We start from the raw sequence: 22,091 nt of genomic DNA, 5'->3' as shown, positions 1-22,091 counted from the left end.
TGTTTTTAAAGCTGGTTTGGACCTAAAATAATTGCCAATCTATGGGCCAAAACTTTAGCCAAAATTTTAACATCAACATTTAATAAAGAAATTTGGCCTGTTGGAGGAGTGATCTAGAGGATCTTTTCCTTTCTTTATAATGAGTAATTATTAGCCTCATTGATTGATGCTGGAAGGTTACCTTCTTTAAATGACTCAAACAACACAAAACTTAAATAAGGAGAGAGCAAAGAAGAAAATGATTTAAAAAATTTTGAAAGAAACCTATCAGAACCCAGTGATTTTACCAGATTGTAAAGAAGAGATAGCCGCAGTTATCTTTATTTGTGATTAAAGGCTCATCTAATCTCATTTTGTTATCTGGAGAAAGTGTGGAAATATTTAAACAATTTTAAAAATTCTCCATCGAACTCTTAACATTTTGAAATTTAGAAGTGTAAAGTCGGGAATAAAAATTCTGTAATGTGTCATTCATAAGTGATCCAAAATCACATACCATCCTCTATTTTAATTTTGTAATTTGCTGTCTTGCTTCATATTCTCTCAACTGATTACCTTGCATCTTACCAGATTTATCACCGTGGATATAAAGCAGACTCCTTCAAAAGTTGGCATTCAATTGTATGTTGTGAAAGGAGATCTAATTTAGTTTGAAGTTTCACTCGTTTTTTGTATAGTTCTGCATTTCTAACTTGAGCGTATTGATGATCTATTTCTTTAATTTGATTAACTAATTTCAAATGCTCTTTATTAGCCATTCTTTTCATATTCACAGTATAGATAATTTGCCCCCTAAGGTAGGTTTTCAATACATCCCAGACAATCAGATTGGAGGTTTCTGAAAAAGTATTTGTCCTAAAGAAAAAGGTTATCTGCTCATCCATAAATTTCACAAAATCACTATCAGACAGTAAAGTTGAAATGAAACACCATCTATTTATTTTAGCAAGGTCAGGAAGGGGCATAGTACAATAGGGGCATGATCAGTTATCAGTATACTCTTGTAATCACAAGCAAGTCAATAGGATTAATTGTCAATAAGAAAATAATCAATCTGAGAAAAACTATGATAAACATGTGAAAATAAAGAGTACTCTCTCCTATTTGGATAAAGAAAACTCCATATGTCAGAAGAACCATAATCTGATAGGAAGGATTGAATAAATGAGGTGGACTTGCTCACTATTGCAGGATTGGGAGAAGATGGATCCAACACAGGATCAAACTAACAACTGAAATCTCCACCAAGCACGAGAGTAAGTCCACATCAGGAAAAGAAGAAAATAGTTTTTTCAAAAAACCCACATCATCCACATCAGGGGCATAATCATTAGGCAAGAACCACCAATTTATTATACAATTTCCCTGAAACAATAAAATAACGACCATTAGTACCTGATCCCGGTGCTTAATCTTTTAACCGAAAACCGAACATTTTTTTCAGTGGCTATCAACTGCTCACTAAACCTCGCGTTTGGCGGCAAACATGAATATCCTGTGTTGGTCTGCATCAGTAAATAGTGGAATCCTAGGGAATCTTTATTTTATAAGTGCCAGCAGGAAAAAAAAAAGAGTCCAGCACCTCTAATTCACCTTATAGGGATTCAACGTAGACGGCTCAATGTCCAAATCCTCTTCTGCTCACGGACTTTGAAGACTGTGAAAATGTCAAAAAGAGCTGCTGAGTCCATAGGCATGTGGCAGGTGAAGCACAGAACTGGGGTTCTACTTGCAGCAGGGCACCACTGTCCTCACCTTACCCACCTATTCAAGTCCATAGCCCAATACACCAAAACAGAGAGGATCAGACAGTCCTTGTCACTAAATACTGTATGACAAAAACTATAAAGCTTCAAAATAATAATAGTTAAATAGCCTTACAATGGACGTAATGTAGAAAAGAGACCGTCTACATAATTCCAGGCCTCAACAACTGAATCCAACCACTTCTTGTGTTCACTGGAGAGTATGGTACAGAGTCGTGAAGGATGTAGCAGGGAGGGCTTAAATCCTTGGTTGTATAATTCCAACATTGCCTCCTTGTACTCAGCTCTCTGATTCATAACTTTGGGAGTATAATCTTCTACTACTCAAACCTGTTGACTATGATATTCCAGTTTCCCTCTCTCCTGGGCTTCTCAGATCAGAGTTGTCTTTGTCTGATAGTAATGTAAAGGAATGATGATCGAATGCAGTCTCTGTCCTGGAGCCTGTTTAGGTACCAAAGAGTGGTGAGCTCTTATCGATCTCTGTCAGGGGCAGAGTGTCTCCTTCCCAAAAACCTCACATAACAATTCGAAGAAGAATTTTGTAAGTTGCCCTTCTTCAGTAGATTCTGCCAAGCCAAAGATGCGCAGATTTTGCCTTCTGCTAGATCAACAACTTTAGTCGTTAACTCCGAGTTACTTCAACGTAAGCTGGAGCAGACATCTTCTAATTCAGAAACGTGTTGGCTTAGATATTCAGAAGCATGCTCGAGTGATGACAAACACTGGCTGTTCTCCTCTACTAACTACTGGATTTGATTGATTTTGACTTCTAACAGGCAAAAATAAATATTGTTTTGTGGTTTTATTGTATTATATATGTTGAATATTTATGGGTATTGAAGGGGGGTTGGTAGAGGGGAGGGGGGAGGGGGGTAAGTGGGGGGGGGGGAAAGGGAGAAAAGACCACTGTAAATTTAATGGGATACGTTTGTACATATTTTGGTTGATATCGTTCACAGTGTGAAAAATAAAAAAATATATTAAAAAAACAGGCAAAAAGAAGCTTTGAAATCAGCCGTCTGTTAATCCAGTAGGATAGAAATACATTTTATTGTTAGGCTAGCAGTCCCTTCTTCTTTTTCCTTTTTCCCCCAGATTTCCCACTTCTTGTAGTAATTTTGAGGAAAACTAGTTTTTTTTAAAAAAAAAAGGGAAAGCTGAAAAATGTATAACCCTTTGGTTGAAAAAGAAAGATTAAAAAGTGAAAAAGATGTCAAGTAGACAGGAGTACCTGATAGTTGCATCTACATCATTTCACAGCTGGTCGGAAGTCTCGGAAACTACATTTTCAACTATATTACATTGTTCATTGATTATACTGTGTATAATTACCACTGACTCTACATGCAGACATAGGGAACCTTGGTTTTCAAGGAATATTGGGCAGCTGGTTCAGAAGAAGAGAGAGGCGTATAGCAGGATAGGCAACATGAAGCAAATTAAGTACTTGAGGATTGTAAAAGTGCAAGAAAAATATTCAAGAAAGAAATCAGGGAGGCAAAAACAACTGCACCTGATTTTTAAGGGAGGTAGTTAAAGTCGTTGAGTCACACCGCAAAAATAGGCCCTTGTGGCATTCACGCCAGCCATTGCCACTAAAATATGCAAATCAACTCTGTCCTGTAATGCAGGTCATATACAGATCGACTTAATCAATTGAGAGCTAATGCCTCAAATTTGGCTTCCTGCAGAAATTTATCTCCATTTAAGTTTGGCTTAAATCCTGTGATCCTTGGGTCCATAACCAATCCAATCAGCGTGGTCATAGTCCAGGGACCTCTTGCAATCTCTCAAAATAGCGCTGCATCTAACATCCAACACATTTCCCAATGAAGTGCAGCTAATCTATTGGCAAACTATTTGCTCAATGTTCTGTATTTGGTACCCTAATTTCAGTAATACACATTGTTGTTTGCAGATGACATCTACATGTGAACGTTATTGAAAGACCAGTTCCAAGTCATCAAGGACTTATTCATTGAAGCACCCAAGAGGACAGGCCTGACGGTCAATGCCCTCTGATGTTCTGCTCCTACTGTGTATAATTACCACTGACTCTACATGCAGACATAGGGAACCTTGGTTTTCAAGGAATATTGGGCAGCTGGTTCAGAAGAAGAGAGAGGCGTATAGCAGGATAGGCAACATGAAGCAAATTAAGTACTTGAGGATTGTAAAAGTGCAAGAAAAATATTCAAGAAAGAAATCAGGGAGGCAAAAAAAAACACGAGGTTGCTTTGGCAGACAATGTGAAGGAAAATACTGAGGATTTCTACAGGTATATTAAGAGCAAAAGGATAGTAAGGGATTAAAAACTTGGAAGTTCAGAGTGGTCGGCTTTGTATAAAAGAGATGGGAAGTCCTTTTTTTCATGAGTATTCACTCAGAAAAAAAGGGTGGAGAGTCATGGGAAGTAAGGAAAACTAGCAGCAAGATCATGAAACCTATACAGATTAGAGGAGGAAGTGCTTGCTTGACAAGATGGTCCCTTGGACCTTGAAGGAGGCTAGTGTAGAAATTGCAGGGGCTCTGGCAGAAATGTAAAATGTTCATAGCCATGGTTGAGGATTGGAGGTAGCTCATGCTGTTCCATTGCTTAAAAAAGGCTTCAAAACTAACCCTGGAAACTATAAGTCGGTGAGCCTGACTGAAGGTGTTCTCAGAGATTAGATATACAATTGTTGGATACCCATAAACTGATTAGGGGTAGACAATATGGCTGTGCATTAGCACTGGTAGGTTGTGTTTTACTAGTCTTATCAAGCTTTATGAAGAAGTTACCTGGAAAGTTGATGAAGGAAAGGTTGTGGATGTTGACTACATTTATTTTAGTAAGGTCTTTGACAAGGTCCCACATGGGACATTAGTCAGAAAAGTTCAAACACTAGGTATTCATGGTGAAGTTGTGAACTGGATTCGAGAATGGCTGGATGGAAGAAGCCAGAGAGGAGTGGTTGATGGTTGCTTCTCAGACTGGAGATCTGTGACTAGTGGTGTGCCTCAGAGATAGGTGCTGGGACTATTGTTGTTTGTCATCTATATTAATGATCTGGATGATAATGTGGTAAATTGGATCAATAAGTTTGCAGATGACACTAAGATTGGAGGCTTTGTGGACCAGCTGGAAAAATGGGTGGCAAAATGGCAGATGGAATTTAATGCAGACAAGTGTGAGGTGTTGCATTTTGTAAAAACAAGCGAGAAAGGACATGTACAGAGAATGTTGGGGCACTGAGAAGTGCGGTACAATAGAGGGACCTGGGAATACAGATACATAGTTCCCTGAAAGTGGTGTCACAAGTGGATAGGGTTGTAAAGAGAGCTTTTGTATTATTGGCCTTCATAAATCAAAATACAATATTGAGTATACAGTAAGCTGGGATGTTATGGTAAAGTTATGTAAGATATTGGTGAGGCCAAATTTAGAGTATTGTGTGCAGTTTTGGTCAACTAACTATAGGAAAGATATCAATAAGAGAAAGAATGCAAAGGTTTACTGAGATGTTGCCTGGACTTCAGGAACTGAATTACAGGGAAGAGTTAAATAGGTTAGGACTTTATTCCCTGAAGTATAGAAGAATGAGGGGAGATTTTGAGAGAAGTATTTAAAATTGAGGGGGATAGACAGTAAATGTAGATAGGCTTTTTTCCATTGAGGGTAGGCGAGATGCAAACCAGAGGACATGGGTTAAGAGTGAAAGAGGAAAAATTTAGTGGGGGGGGGGAACTTCTTCATACAGAGAGTGGTGGGAGAATGGGATGAACTGCCAGCTGAGGTGGTGAATGCAGGCTCAATTTTAACATTTAAGAAGAATTTTGGCAGCTACATGGATGGACGAGGTATGGAGGGCTATGGGTGCAGGTCAGTGGGACTAGGCAAAAAACCACAGACTAGAAGGGCTGAAGGGGCCTGTTTCTGTGCTGTAGTGTTCTATGATTCTATAAAGATCAACAATGAGATACAGGAGAGCATGGACCATATCTCAGCAGCAACCTTTCACCAAATGCAGATAACCATCCCTATCAGAAGTCTTCAGACTTCTGAGAAAAAGTGTCTGAAGATCAAGACTTCAAACCCAACTAGTCAGCAGGGATTCAGAATCCGAATTCATTTTCATGAACAAGTCACAAAGTGCGTTGTTTTGTACCAGCATCACAGTCCAAATATTTATATATACCACCTTACAAAAATAAATAGTTCCTGCCTTCCTCTGTGGTTCTGTGGCGTGGACTTACCTACAGTGGATTCCCTAAAATGCTGGGAGCAATTTCACCCCTGCTAACTTTGCAGAATCAATGGAAACTCCCTTGCTGAGGGAAATGTCCTCAGCGTCCAGGTCACATGATCACTGCTTTCTCCTTGTTCGCATATCCAATACCAGATCACTGAAACTTTATTCAGAACTCTGATACAGCAATAGGTTGTCAAGTGGACAGAGGTGGATTCATGGATTTTTTAATTTTGAGATACAGCACGGTAACAGGCCTTTCCAGCCCAGGAGCTTGGGTCTCTCAAATACACTCATGCGACCAATTAACTTACTAACCCTGTACATCTTTGGAATGTAGGAAACTAAAGCATCCATGTAGAAATGGGGAGAACATACAAACTCCTTACAGATAGCGCCAAATTCAAAACCTGGTCGCTGATGCACTAACCATGCAGCCCCTAATCTTCTTGAACATCCCTGCCGACTCCTAGAAATCCTGGGCCAGCGATTGCTCAAAATGGACAAGGTGGGCTATCTTCGGTCCATCCAATGAGAGCACGCAAAAACTTTGTGTAAGCAGTCCCATCAAATACATTGTCCCACCTCTGTCAGAATTTGTAATGGGCCCCACACTAGAGCAGAAGCAATTCATCATCAACCTGAATACGTGCCTAACCTTAGCTTGACTGTCAGATCTTGAATAAAAATACAATTTAATTATTTTCCAGACAGCCATCTTCAGATTGTTATTCCACAGCACAAAACTACTGACACCTAAATTCCAATTCTGCTCTCAGAGCTGATCTGACTAATGCTTCTGTCTGCTGTCCATTAGATCTGCTGCCATCTGAGGATGGCTGTCTTGAAAATAATTAAATTGGATTTTTATTCAAGACCTGACGGTCAAGCTAAGGTTAGGCTTATTCAGGTTGATGATGAATCGGTCAGTTTCTCATCCATATCCAACAGAGGTGCAAATAGATTGTACCTCTGTAGAATGATTTATTTCAATATAGGATAAATAATTTTGAAAGTCATTGAGCCACTAAAGGAGCTATCTTTTATTACAATCACTGGTATTTCTGATCTTTATTTATTTATTACTTAACATAATATCTTTTACATTAGCAAAATATATTTTGACATTTATTATTAAATAAAAAGTACCTGAAATTATTCTCCTTACCATCATCTGAACATTCCAAATCTACCTACTTTGAAAACAAAACAAGATTACAGAAGATAAAAAGCAAATCAAACAGCAGCTCTGGAGGAAACTGTTTTAGCATAGAGCCATCCACAGATTTTGTTTTGCCTGTTATGTAACTTTTTGTCTTTGGTTCTTGTTTCCATAGCATGTATTTTAGCGATTTATCCATGTATTTTGCAGCTTGGTGTGCCTATTGATGAATTAAAAAGTGTATGGTAGTGTAATATGTTTTTGTTGCAGTAAAAAAAAATCCCATTGACATTGTGATTGAAGGGATTCCTTTCAAAAACCAACCACATTTTTGAAGTTATTTCTTGTGCTGAGAGACCATGTTCAGTCATTTATGTCGTTTGTTTTCAGTGACTGTCTGCATGTGGTGGAGCCCATGCCAGTCCCAGGCCGGGATGTGGAGGCTTACTGTTTACTGTGCGAGTGTAAATATGAAGAAAGAAGCACCACTACAATCAAGGTACAGCCAACCTTCTATTTCCTCTGATCCGCCTCCAACAGTGGAGCTGTCCACTTTGAGCGTAGCCTAAAATAAAAACCGATGTTAGTGGACAAAGTGTGTTAGAATGGACTTTCTTTTTTATAAAAAAGACAAAATTCAAATAAAAGTGTCCTTTTCAAACTGAAAAGAGGTGACTAGTGAATTACCATAAGGACGGGTTCTTGGCCAACCATTGTTCTAAATTTGCTGATTCCCAAGACTTCTATGTCTTTGCCCTTGAAACCTCTGTTTCTCCTTCTACAAATGCTGCTTGGACCTGCTGATATTTCCATCTTCTGCTGTTCAAGATGCAGGGGAAGAAAAGTTAAAACAATATCACGACGGATAAATCATTAGATGAATTAATAGGATTTTTGACCTACAAATTTCATGGCTGTGATGGCCTTCATCATAGGGGTTAAAACTTAGTGATTGTGAGAGAATGGGGCCTCAGTTATTACCTTCCAAAATCTGTGGATAGGGGAATGGTTCCAGCAGTTCAGAAAGAAGTAAATATTCAACAAAGAAGAGCGGATCAGGGTATTACCGATTGAGTAGTTTATTATTGGGGAAATTGCTGAAACCATGATTCAGGAAACAAAGGGAGAAAAGCATTGCCTAGGTCAACATGTTCAAAAAGTTGTTCCTGATAAATTTAGAACCACAGTTAGTGTATTGGTTAGCACCATGCTATTACAGCACCAGCGAACCAGATTTGAATCTGGAGCTGTCTGTATTGAACTTGAATGTTCTCCCTGTGTCTACATGGGTTTTCTTCCCACATTTCAAAAGTGGTTGTAGGTTGATGAGTGTATTTGAGAGGCATGAGATCCTGTTCCGGAAAGGCCTGTTACTGTGCTCTTCATTTAATTTTTTTAAAAGTTATTGATTTTCTTTGAGGGTGCAACCAGTAGGATGGGTAGACCAAGTAAATCCAGTGAATTTGGATTTCCAAAGAGCATTTGTTAAGATGCCATGTGGAAAATCATTGTACAAGAATAGAGCTTGTATTGAGAGTGGATTGGTTAAAAGACCATTGTTGGGTGAAGTAAAACATCTCCATTTATAATCAATGAGATGTCTCAGGGATTAATGAAATCACAAAGTTAACGAAGAATTGTAATGTATAAGTTTGTTGATGATACAAAGAAAAATGAAAATATAAATGTATTTTATATTTAATGAAAAAACACATCCAGTGGAGAATGCAAGACTGTAGAAAACCATGATGTTAACCACTTGGTAAATAGAATGGGAAAGAACAGTGGTAATTTTGTGGTGTGAAATGGTTAAATGTTGTTGTATGGAGAGATGTGGTGATTCTCAAGAAAGAATGTCAGGAAGTGAGGATGTAGATACATTTATTAATCAAAAAAGCACTGGGAATGTCAGCCTTCTTAGCAAGTTGGACGAGTACTAGATTTTTAAAAATTCACCTTAATTTGTTTGAGAATTTGCTGAAAATGTATCTGGATTGGGGGGAGGTGGAGTGGGAAGGGTGGGGGAGTGGTGAGATAGGATGTGATTGAGGGAAGGGAGGGTATGAGGTAGAGAGAGAAGAAGGGAGGGGTGAAATGGAGGGAGGGTGTGAGAAAATGAAGAAAATGGTGAGACAACAAGGTATGGCCAGGTAAGATCTTTGTATTTAAATTAGGAAGAGTTCATGGAGTCAGCAGCTAGGGCAGTGGAATGCTCCAATTACAGGATGTGGGAAATCTGGGACAGCACAATTGTCCCTGATGACTACACCTGCAAGAGGTGCTTCCAGCTGCAGCTCTTGGGAGACTGAGTTAGGGAGCTGGAACTAGATGAACTCTGGATCATTTGAGAGGCAGAGGTAATTATAGAGAGGAGCTTTAGGGAGACAGTCACCCCCCCCAAAGGTCAGGAGGAAAGTACTAGGTTGATTGAGGAGAGGGAAGGAGAATAGGCAGACAGCACCGAGCACTCCTGTGTCCATTCCCCTGAACAATAAGTATACCATTTTGGATACTGTTGGGGGCATGATCTACCAGGGACAAGTCATGGTGGTCACGTCTCTGGCGCAGAGGCTGGCCCCTCAGCTCAGAAGGGAAGGGGGGGGAGAAGAGGAAAATTATTGTGATTGGGAGTTTGTTGGTTCAGCGAGCAGATAGGAGGTTCTGTGAATGAGATTGAGGCTCCTGGATGGTATGTTGCCTCCCAGGTGCCAGGGTCAAGGGCACCTCTGATTGAGTTCACAGCATTCTGGAGGGGGAGGGGGAGGGTGAGCAGCCAGATGTTGTGGACCATATGGAGATCAATGACATAGATACAAGTAATGAAAAGGTCCTAAAGAGGGAATATTGGGTGTTAGAAAACAGGACCCAAGGGTGATAATCTCAGGATTGTTGCCTGTACCACACATCAGAAAGGTAAGAATATGAAGTTGTGGCAGATGAATTGTGGCAGAATGGCTGAAACGTTGGTACAGGGGACAGGGATCAGATTTGTGGATCGTTGGGATCTCTTCTGGGGAAGGTCTGACCCGTACAAAAAGGATAGGCTACACCTGAACTGGAATGGACCAATATCCTGGCAGGCAGCTTTGCTAGAGCTGTTGGGGAGGGTTTAAACTAGTTTTGCAGGAGGGTAGGAACCAGAATATGAGTGCAGAGAATAGGGCAGAAGATCAAAAGCATGATGCTATATGAGGAAGGACAAAATGCAGCCAGTTAGAGGGTTGAAATGTACATTTCAATGCTAGGAGAATTAGCAATAAAGGGGATGTTCTTAGAGCATGGATCAGTACATGGAACTATGATCTTGTGGCCGTTACAGAGACTTGGCTGGAGGAAAGGCAGGATTGGCTGATGCAGGTACTGAGCTTTGGGTGTTTTAAAAGGAATAAGATGGGGGGGTGGTGGGTGGTGAGTAGGATTACTGATCAGGGATAGCATCATGGCTATAGAAAGGGAGAATGCTGCAGAGGGAGTATCTACTGGGATGATGTGGGTGGAAGTCCGAAATCGGGAAGGAGCAATCACTGTACTAGGAGTAGTCTACAGGCTCCCAAATACCCCTTGGGATACTGAGGAGCAGATAAGGAGGCAGATTTTGGAACAGTGCAGGAAATATAGGGTTGTAGTTATGGGTGATTTCAACTTCCAAATATTGACTGGCCCTCCTGACTGGAAGAGGGGTGAGTGAGGCTGAATTTGTCAAGTGTTCAAGAAGGATTCCTGAGACAGTATGTGGACTGGATGACGAGATGTGAGGCCATACTGAATCTAGTTCTGGGTAATGAACCTGGTCAGATGGTGGACCTCTCGGTGGGGGAGCATTTTGGTGAGAAGGGCTAATTACAATGGGATGAAGCAGGAGTTAGTGACAGTAAATTGGAAACAGGTGTTTAAGGATGATTAATATGGAGGAAGTTTAGGGACCACTTATGCTAGGATCAGGATAGGCTTGTCGCACTTGGACAGGGAAAAGATGGGAGGAAAAGAGAACAGTGGTCGATGAAGCAGGTGAGGTAACTTGTCAAGAGGAAGGAGCTCCTTTCTTAATTATCAAACCTTTTTCAAGCTCCTGTTATGAATTTGATAGAAACTATTTAAAATCTACAACCTTCTCAGAAAAGATTCATATCTTTTGTATATGATGCTTTACTGAAATCATGGCAAGCTTCATTGAATAAAATTAAAAAGGCATGGGAGCAGGATCTCCATATTTCAATTCATGAAGATTTTTGGAGCTCCATTTATAAATTGGTTAACACATCATCTCAATGTGCCCATCACTCAATTTAAAGTTGTGCATAGAGCTTGTATGTCAAAAGTTAAACGAACTCTTATTGTAACAGATGTAGAAATGAGGACGGTTCACTGATTCTTATATTCTGGTCTTGTTTGACCCTTGTCAAATATTGAGAAGAGGTCTTCTGTACTTTATCAATAATTATTAATGTAAAACTAACACCAGATCCTTTAATAGCCATGTTTGGGATGGTTGAACAGAAGATGGTGGAATTGTCTCTCTTATTGCAAGATGTGTTATTTTGATCAGATGGAAAGAAGCTGTCCCTCCCACTCATAATCAATGGTTATATGATTTGATGTCATATTTAACTTTGGAGAAAATTAAATGTTCAACAACTGTTTTAAATTTTTCAAATCTCTGGGACTCCTTTTTGAATTATTTTCATTACCTTTAATGGTAATGATAATTAAGTAATCTATTACCTAAGTGATTCTCGTGGGTTTGAGTATCTTTTTATTTTTACTAGTGGCGTACTATCTATATTAGGCATGCAACTTTAGAATGATTTGGGGTTCGGATTATAAAAAAAATTTTAAATTATTTTTACTTTTTTTCTTTTTCTCTTTTCTACTTTATCTTTTGAATTAATAGTGTTGCACAATGTAAAAAGAAAATTCTGTTATAGTGAGTTTTCTTGCTTTGTTACAGTTGTATCATTGTGCATCAATCTCTTTTTCTGTATGATATAAAAATCAATTTTTTTTTAATTGGGAAAAAAAAGATATAGGAAGCAGGAAACAGGAAAGGCTCATGAGAATTATATGGTAGCCAGGGAGGAGCTTAAGAAAGGACTTAAGGGGGCATGAGAAGGCTTTGGCCTGTAGGATTAAGTAGAACCCAAGATGTTCTGTATGTAAGTGAAGAACAGAAGGATAGTGAGAAAGAAAGTGGGGCCGATAAAGGAGGAAACGTGTCTGGAGGCAGAGGAGGTTGGGGAGGTCCTAAATGAATACTTTGCTTCAGTATTCACAAGTGTAAAGGGACTGGATTAGGATGAGATTGGAATTGAACAGGCTTGTGTGCTAGAAAATGTGGAGATTAAGGAAGAAGAAGTGTTGGATCTTTTTAAAAACATCAAAATTCCTAGGGCCATACGTGATACAGCCCAGTTTGCTGTGGGAAGTGAGGGAAGAGATAGCTGGAACAGTAGTTAAGATAATTGAGTCCTCATTGGCCATGGGGAGGTGCTGGAGGATTGAAGAATGGCAAATGTAGGCCCCTTGTTTGAGAAAGGTAATAGGAAGAATCCTGGGAATTATAGACCAATAAGTCTTATGTCAGTGGTGTGCAAATTGTTAGAGAGGATTCTTAAGAATAGGATCAATAAGTATTTGGAGAAATACAGTCTACTCAAAGATGGTCAGCATGTCTCACAAGCCTAATTTAGTTTTTTTGAGGAAGTAACAAAAGAAATTGATGAAGGTCGGGCGATAGATGTGGTCTTTATGGATTTTAGTAAGGTATTTGGCACACTAGGGTGGCATATTTGGCATAGCAGTTAGCACAACATCTTTACAGCACCAGCAATTGGGATTGGGGTTCAAATCCCACACTGTCTGTAAGGAGTTTGTGCATTCTCCCCATGTTTGTGTGGATTTCCTTGAGGGTTCCAGTTTACTCCCACCATTCAAAATGTTAATTGGATGTAATTTGGGTAGCACGGACTCATGGGACAAAATGGCCTGTTACCGATCTGTATGTCTAAATTTGACAAGGTCCCCCATGAGAGACTCGTTCAGAAAGTCATGAGGCATGGGATCCATGGAACCTTGGCTGAGTGGATAAAAAAATTGGCTTGCAGGGAGGGGGACCTTTGGGTCCAAATGGATTCATCTCTCAAGGCTGCCGCTCAGATTGATCAGGATAGTATGGGATGCTGGGATTCATTAATGGGGGATTAGAGTAGAGAGGTCATGATGCAACTCTACAAATCTCTGGTAAGACAACACATAGAGTATTGTGTTCATTTCTGGTCACGTCATTACAGGGAGGATGTGGAAGCTATGGAGAGGGTACAGAGGAGATTTACCAGGATGTTGCCTGGATTGGAAATCAAGTCTTATAAGCAAGGTTAGCAGAGCAGGGACTTTTCTCTTTGGAATGTAGAAGGATGAGAGAAGACTTGATAGAGGTCTACACAATTATGAGAGGCTTAGATAGGGTCAGCAAACACCAGAGGACATCAGTACAAAGTGAAGGGTGGGAAGTTTAGGAGAGATATCAGGGGTATGTTTTTTACGTAGAGAGGTGTGTGTACCTCTCTGCCAGGGATGGTGGTGGAGGCTGAAAATTATGGGCATTAGAGAGATTCTTAGACAGGCACATGGATGGAGAAAAATAGAGGGTTACAGGGTAGGGAGGGTTTAGTATTTTTTTAAAGGAATATATGGGTTGTCTTGGTGCCTGCCACATTGACCACCGCCAGTGGGCTGATATTGCCTCAAACTGTGCATCTTGGCGCCTCACAGTTCGGCGGGCAGCAACCTCCTTTGAAGAAGACCACAGAGCCCACCTCACTGACAAAAGACAAAGGAGGAAAAACCCAACACCCAACCCCAATCAACCAATTTTCCCTTGCAACCGCTGCAACCGTGTCTGCCTGTCCCGCATCGGACTTGTCAGCCACAAACGAGCCTGCAGCTGACATGGACATTACCCCTCCATAAATCTTCGTCCGCGAAGCCAAGCCAAAGAAAATAAATATGGGTTGGCACAATATCAAGAGTTGAAGGGCCTGTAGTGTGGTGTAATGTTCTATGAAGTGGTGAGAGAGGGAAGGAAGGGGAGGAAGAGGGAGGGTGTGAGAGAAAGAGGTAGGAAGGTGAGGGAGGGGTGAGTGAGAGAGGGAGGGGTGAGTGGGAAATGTAAGAGGGAGAGAGAGGGAGTGATGGAAGAGGGAGGGAGGGATGATAGGGACAGGGAGAGGGAAGGGAGGAAGGGGTAAGGGGAGTGAAGGAGGGTTGAGTGAGGGAGGGGTGAGAAGGGAAGGAGGGGTTAGAGAGGGAGGGATGAGAAAGGGAGAGAATGGTGTGGGGGTGGGAGGGAGGGGTGAGACGCAGAGGGGGGAGGGGTGAGACGCAGAGGGGGAGGGGTGAGACGCAGAGGGGGGAGGGGTGAGACGCAGAGGGGGGAGGGGGAGACGCAGAGGGGGGAGGGGTGAGACGCAGAGGGGGAGGGGTGAGACACAGAGGGGGAGGGGTGAGACGCAGAGGGGGGAGGGGTGAGACGCAGAGGGGGGAGGGGTGAGACGCAGAGGGGGGAGGGGTGAGACGCAGAGGGGGGGAGGGGTGAGACGCAGAGGGTGGAGGGGTGAGACGCAGAGGGGGGAGGGGTGAGACGCAGAGGGGGGAGGGGTGAGACGCAGAGGTGGGAGGGGTGAGACGCAGAGGTGGGAGGGGTGAGACGCAGAGGGGGGAGGGGTGAGATGGAAGGAGGTTCAAGAGGGGGGCGAGGGAGGAGGTATGATTGAGGGTGTAAGGGTGAGACGGGAGGAAGTGGGTGAGAAGGAGGGAGATAGGAATGGGAGTGGGAGGGATGGGTGAATGGGAAGGATGGTGAGAGGGAGGAAGGAGTTTGAGCGAGGGCTGTGTGTGAGTGAGAGACAGACAGACATTCTACCAGCCTTGTTATTAAGAAGGATAATTTTGGAGAAAGGGCAGCAAAGGTTCTCCAGACTGATTTTAAGTAGTGATGGTTGCTTCATTAAGAAGGATGGAACAGAACAAGTGGTGACCTCCTTGGAACTTTCAAAGTTCTGGGAGCATGACAGGGTAAATGCTGTGAGGCTATTCCTGCTAGAAGTTGAATCGAGAACACTGCCAATATTTTTTTTTAATTTAAAGGTTTGCTTCCTGAAATAAAATTGTGGATTATGATAGACAACTTCAAGCTGAACACAAAGATAATTTCAGATTTGATGTATCATGTAGGAAGTTGGAGAAACATTAAATTAACTTTTATGTCATTGACTTACAAGTACCTCCAAGCCAAACTTTCTGGTTGATTGCACGTTTCACAACAAATGTGAGGAGCCCAGGGTTTGCCTTGATCACCAATTTTGCAACTGGATTAGAGCTCATAGGCTTTCTTAATGGGTGCAGTCATGATGCATCTTTGAGGCTCAAATGTATACTCGCCACAAATGTAACAAAACGTATTGACATTTTCTTCTTTTGTATACATTTCTCTCCTCTTGACTAGTTTACACATGGTTAATTAGAAATTCTGCCTGGCCCACAGGAAAGGGAATATCAGTGTTGTATGTGATGTCATGTATGTACTCAGACAATAAATTTGAACTTTGACTTTGCTTGCTGACAAAGAATCAACAGGTCAGCAGAATACACTTTTAACCGTTGTACATCTCATTTTCTAAGTGTAATTGAGGTTAATTCTACTGATGTACTGGAGGACTCTGATTCTAAAAATGTTACAGAAAATGTCCTAAATCCAGTCTGCACAGGGATTGGGTTAGTCCAGGTTTTTGAATTTTCTGTATTCTTGTATTCTGTATTCTTGGGCAGTACTTTTAAAATTCAAATTTAAGGTAAATTTTGATAGTTTATTAATAAAACAAAGTACAAAAAAACAAATATTTTCTTACAATTTCATGACTTCCGCTGGTAGCTGGTTGTGCATCTGTGGTATTTATACATGCATGTACACAAAAGCCAAGATTTTTCATGAAGTCCGGATTCTCAGGTGTTCTGGATGTCAGCCGAGAATTTTGGAGAAGTCTGGATTCTCGGGTGGTCCGACTTTCTGACATCTTGATTTTTAAACTTTTACTACATTGAATATTGGTAAAATAAACAATTAAAATGCAGATAATTGCAAGCAAATGAGGAACTTACTCTCTGAATTTCATTTGCTAGGTAACAATTATCATTTACCTAACTGTTGTTGGAGCTCTCCTTGTGTACATGGCATTCCTGATGATAGTGGATCCACTAATTCGTAAACCGGACTCGTACATTCAGCCACTGCACAATGAAGAAGACACTGAGGTATGGAAAATGAAGGGGAAACTTGGGTGGACTTCGATAAAATTTGCCTGTAATTATAAGTGGAGGAATTATACTCCCCTTGGTAAAGACTGTGATCAAATGTGAATTGGTTTGTTTTTATACCTTGTGTTGATTATTAATAACATTACTATTCAATTACTCATGAAAACCTCAGAAAAGGACTTGACAAGGTGGTGACGTCGTTGGTATATACATCGAGAGCTATAGAGTACAATGTTTTCCATGTACCTATCTAAATGTCTTTTAAACATTACAATTGTACCCACCTTTACCACCTCTTTCATGTAACCACTACCTCAATTTGAAAAGGTGCCCTTCAAGTACATTTTAAATCATTTCCCTTTCATCTTGAATCTGTGCTTGCTAGTTTTAGAAAAAAACCACGCATGTTTACTTTGTCTATACCCTTCCTGATTTTACAAACCTCCCTCCGCCTACTATTCTCCAGGGAAACCAGTCCGTATAATCCAAGCCAACTAGTCCCAATAATATCTTTTTTTGCATCCTTTCCAACTAACAATACCTTTCTTATAGCTGGGTAACCAGATGATAATAGTAATCTGTATGAATCAGCTGGATTAGCGATATGTTACACGAAAAATGCTACAGCACTGTTTGAAGAAACATCAGGTTTTTGGCCAAAGGAAACACTTTCTCTCAATAGTTGATATTCCACTTGTGGCAACTAGCTCACATTAGACCTATTAATTGATGTGCTCTGAACAAATTGAAATGTGGTTACATTTCTCATTTAAAATAAGGAAGGCATTGCGATATTCCCTACGGTATACGGTTCACTACCAGTACTGAGTTAGAGGCTATTAATGGCAATTGTATCACGACTGACACTTAAATCAGAGGAAAGGATAAAGCTGGACTGTTAATTTTCCATCAGTCTATGTACAAATTTTAGACACAACCAAGTCGTTTTCAGCCCAGTCAATCTTTGAGGTCCCCCTTGTGAACCTCTGTGGACTGGCAGCTACAATGGTGGAGCTGTCCCACAGATTAGTCAAACAGCAGCCTGAAACAGTCATTCAGAATCACTCTATAGACAATATGCCTGACGTCCTCCATAACCCCTGTCCTTCCACCAGAGATGGTGGTGCAAGATGGGAGAGAGACACTCTTGACAATTTTTAGCATCGACTCGGATTCCATGAAGTGTCAAACAAGGAAGCCTTCCTTGATTACTCTCTTAATTTCCTGCCTTTTCTGATAAAACCGTGCTCCAAAATTTGAGCAGTACTTGGCAAAATACTTAAATAGCAAAGCCAAGAATGCACATTGTGTGGGTGAACTCTGTGTCCATCCCCAATAATGGGTGGAACATTCAACCACTGACATTGCTCCTGCATCCTGAAGGATATAACCAACAGACTGGGTCGGTGGCAGGTAGTGACCCAACCACCACAAATAAATGTTAGGCATCTTGTAGCATTATTCGAAAAAGTGTTGAATTTTTAAGTTTCCCAAAAGTTTAATTCCATCTCGCAACAGCAAACACAATTTCTTGGGACTGGATTTCTGGCTACGTGCTTACAAAGCATAATTTAAAACATTTTAATCAACAGATAGCCCACAAAATAAAAGTGAATATTCACTGTCTATTCTTTGGGAGTAATTTTCCAGGCTCTGAGCACTATTCACTCATTGTCCCAAAACTCACCTTTGCCTTTGGGATTTTTGAAATAAAATTACCTTGAGAATGTTTTTGTTGATCGTTTGAGCTTTTAAAATTATCCCTTCAAGTTCATACCCTGTGTAATCTAAAAATAAAACTATATTTAAGATCAAACAACTTTAAAAAGCTTACCACACTTCCTGCCACTCCTGTTTTAATAGATTTGTTGCAGTTATTTCCTACTTTGACAGTATAGTGATGTTTCTAACACGAGTTGGGTGTTTGGGTGAAATAATTCCTGCTAGTCTGTGTGAGGGCTGATGAGAATGAAGCATCGTAGGTGGTCTTGAGATATTGAGAGGAAATGAAAAATGGCTCAAGTGCTTATTATGAGGTAAAAAAATGACAGTGTGAGACTGAGGAGTGTCAGTGAGCAATGACTGGTCAGACAATTCAGGATATCATTACCAGGAACACAACCTGTGCAGGTCTGTGTTTAAGGATGATTGAAGGGCATAAACAGAAACCACCAAGTTGTCAAAACATGTAAGCTCCTGTGGCTATGCCTTGACTTTGGACATCGTATGAAATCTGAAACTACACACTACTGATGGTACACAAATATTTTTTTGAAGATAATGGTATTGAGCAATTTAAACTAAGATAATTTCCATACACCTGTGTGGATCTGTTTGAACATAAAGAACTTTGTTCCTGTTGATTGGCTGGAGCAAGATGTGTACCATAAAGCCATACGAGTCCTCAAATAAGTCTGATTGATTCTGTTGTTTAAGATTCTGATAGTTGAGAGATCGCAACTGTTCCTGAACCTGGTGGTAAGAGTCCAGTGGCACATAAGCCTCTTTCATGAAGCCAGCAGCAAGAACAGAGCTTGTGCTGGCTGAGGTGGATCCTTGATGATTGAAGTATTGGTGATCCCATACCAGACCGTGACACAGCTGGTCACACACTTTCCACTGCACATCTGCCAAGGTTTCCGACTACATTCCAAACTTCTGCAAACTGGTGTGCTTTCTTCACGATATCATATGATGAGTCAAGGAAAGGTCATCCAAGATAGTAACTCCCAGGAATTTAAATTTGTTCACCCTTTCCACCTTTGATACCCCCCAGGATCATACACCTCTGATTTTTTTCTTTCCTAAAGTCTACAATCAGTTCCCTGGAGTTCATGACATTTAGTGTGAGGTTGTTGTTAATACACCATTTAGCCAAGTGTTTAATCTCCCTCCTAGATTAACTGAGGAGAAACTTTCTAGGCTATAGGCTACACGGATGTCAGGATTAATCACTGAGATGTGATCTAGTCATAGTGATCCATTTTTATACATCAAAACATGAAGGGCCAATAGAGGACAGTTAAACTTGATCCTCAGTTCAATGGTCACAAGTTAATTAAGTCAGCCTCAGACGAGATAAGAATGGGAATGCTCTGCAAATCTCTGCAGAAATTACTCAAGTTGAATCCCCAGTTTGGATCTTCTGTTCCAGAAAACATGAAGGTTGGAAGCATTGCGGAAGGTTGTCATAGTTTGCCACAGGATAGAGAGAGGATGCAGAAAAGTGGCAGTTGGAGTTCAATCCAGATAAGTGTGAGGTGGTGCATTTTGGAAGGTCAAACTGGAAAGTGGAGTACATGGTTAATGGCAGGATTCTTAACATTGTGGAAGAATAGAGGGTCCTTGGGATCCAAATCCACAGATCTCTCAAGACTGCAGAGTAGGTTGATAGAGCAGTTAAGAATGCTTATTGTATGCTGGCCTTCATTAGATGGTGGATTGAGCTCAAGAGTCATGAGGTAATGTTCCAACTCATAAAAGCTCTGGTTGCATCAAACTTGAAACATTGTTCACTTCTGGTTGCCTCATTACAGGAAGGATGAAGGTGTAGAGGAGATTTACCAGGATGTTGCTTGGATTGAAGAATGCCTTATGAGGCAAGGTTAACAGAGCTAGTGCTTTTCTGATTGGAGCGAAGAAGGATGAGAGGAAACTTATAGAGGTCTACAATATTATGAGAGACAGAGATCAAGTGGATAGCCAGCACTTTTTTTAGGGCGAGAGTAGCAAATACAAGAGGACTTCTATATAAGGTGAGGAGAGGAAAGTTTAGGGGAAAGGTCAGGGATATGTATTTTTACTTAGAGTAGTGTGGGCCTGGAATGCATTGCCAAGGGTGGTGATGGAAGCTGGTACAATAGGGACATTTAAAAGACTCAAAGACAGGCACATAGATACAAGAAAAATAGAGAGTTGTGGCTGTGAAGTTGGGAAGGTTTAGTTTGTTGTGCCACTTTATATAGCTCAATATAACATCATGAAGTGTGCTGTAATGTTTTAAGATCTATAATGGTCCAAAGTAGGTCCTCCAAGATGGCGACTCCCAGAATTTTAAATTTGCTCACCCACTTCCCCCTCTGATTTCCCAATGATCACTGGGTCATACACCTCCTCTTTTCCTTTCCTAAAGTCTATAATCAGCTCCTTGGTCTTGGTGACATTGGGTGAAAGGTTGTTATTAGTACACTATTTGGCCAAGTTTTCAATCTCCGTCCTGTATGCACATTCATCACCCCTTTTTATACAGCCCACTACAGTGATATCATCGGCAATTTTGTAAATGGTATTGTCATACCAAGCCACATAGTCATCGGTGTAAAGCGAGTAGAGGGCTAAGTACACAACCCTGTAGTGCTCCGGTGCTGTAGAGATTGTGGAGGAAATATTAGAACCATAGATAACAGGCCCTACAGCCCTTCTAAGTTTGTCCCAAACTATTTTTCTGCCTAGTCCCGCTGTCCTGCACCCATTCCATCTCTGTTCATACCTCTCCCATCCATGAATCTGTCCAAATTTTTCTTAAATGTTAAAATTGAGCCTGCATTCCCTACTTCAGGCTGGCGGCTCATTCCATACTCCACCATTTTCTGCAAAGAAATTCCCCCTAAACTTCTCCCTTCCACCCTTAACCCATCTCTTCTCACTTGAATTTCACCTAACCTCAAAGGGAAAAGCCTTGTTCTTGACAGTCCACACTAATTTGGATCCAGAGGTGAGGAAATCTTGGATTCAATTTTATAGTGAGCTCTCGAGGACCAGGTATTGAATTTTGCTAATTAGCTTTGTGGGGTTGATTGTGTTGAATGCCAAACTGTAGTTGATAAAGAGCATCCTAATGTATGCATCTTTGCTGTCCAAGGGTTTCAGTGTTTTGTGTAGAGCCAGTGAGATGGCATCTGCTGAAGACCTGTTGTTGCAGTAGGCAAATTGAAACCAATCCATATCACTGCTCAGGTAGGAGCTGATATGCTTCAAGGCCAGCCTTTCAAAACACCTCACCACTGTGGATGTGAATGCCACTGGTCGGTGGTTATTTATGCAGGTTACTACATTCTTTTTTTTTCGAAACTTTATTTATTAATTTTAACATATGAAGAAAGTAAATAATTCACGTACAGAAAAAATACAAAATAAAGTAATACAAGTATAAAGTAACATAGTTAATACAATACCAATCTCGGCATCTCCCCCTAACAACTAAAAACTAAGACTTAAAAAAAAACTATTTTTAACCCCTAAACCCCCTCCTCCCCACCCCCACAATAAAGAGTGAAGAAATAATACTATTAGTATAATTAAAAAAATAAAAAATATATATCTTTAAAAAAAGATCGATATATATAAAAAAATATGAATTAAGTATTAATTATTAATCCAAAAAATTTTTATTATATAAGAATATATATGAAAAAACAAAAACAAAAAGAACTTAAACGAAAAAAAAACCAACTAATAAAAAAAACTTTAAAAAAAGAAAAAATAAGAAAGAAAAAAAGAAAACATATATAGAAAAAATATATAATAAAAAAAAGTTTTTTAAAGAAAAAAATGATTAATTCAAACTTATTTAAATTGTATCTAATCAATAAATGGGGTCGACTTTAACTCATAAAAAGACAT

General features: G+C 40.3%; 1 protein-coding gene across 1 annotated transcript in view; it reads left to right on the top strand.

Moving 5' to 3' along the window:
* tmem9 (transmembrane protein 9) overlaps window positions 1–22,091 on the top strand; it is a 101,239-nt gene that overhangs the window by 26,538 nt on the left and 52,610 nt on the right. The window contains exons 3-4 of the mRNA XM_069941469.1: window positions 7,551–7,659; window positions 16,335–16,466. Of these exons, the coding sequence (XP_069797570.1) occupies window positions 7,551–7,659; window positions 16,335–16,466 (241 nt within the window). The remainder of the gene's footprint in view (window positions 1–7,550; window positions 7,660–16,334; window positions 16,467–22,091) is intronic.

This window comes from Narcine bancroftii, chromosome 5 (genome assembly GCF_036971445.1).
Source record: "Narcine bancroftii isolate sNarBan1 chromosome 5, sNarBan1.hap1, whole genome shotgun sequence".
Lineage (NCBI taxonomy): Eukaryota > Metazoa > Chordata > Chondrichthyes > Torpediniformes > Narcinidae > Narcine > Narcine bancroftii.
The sequence above is the reverse complement of the archived record's forward strand: the minus strand, read 5'-3'. Positions and strand labels throughout refer to the sequence as shown.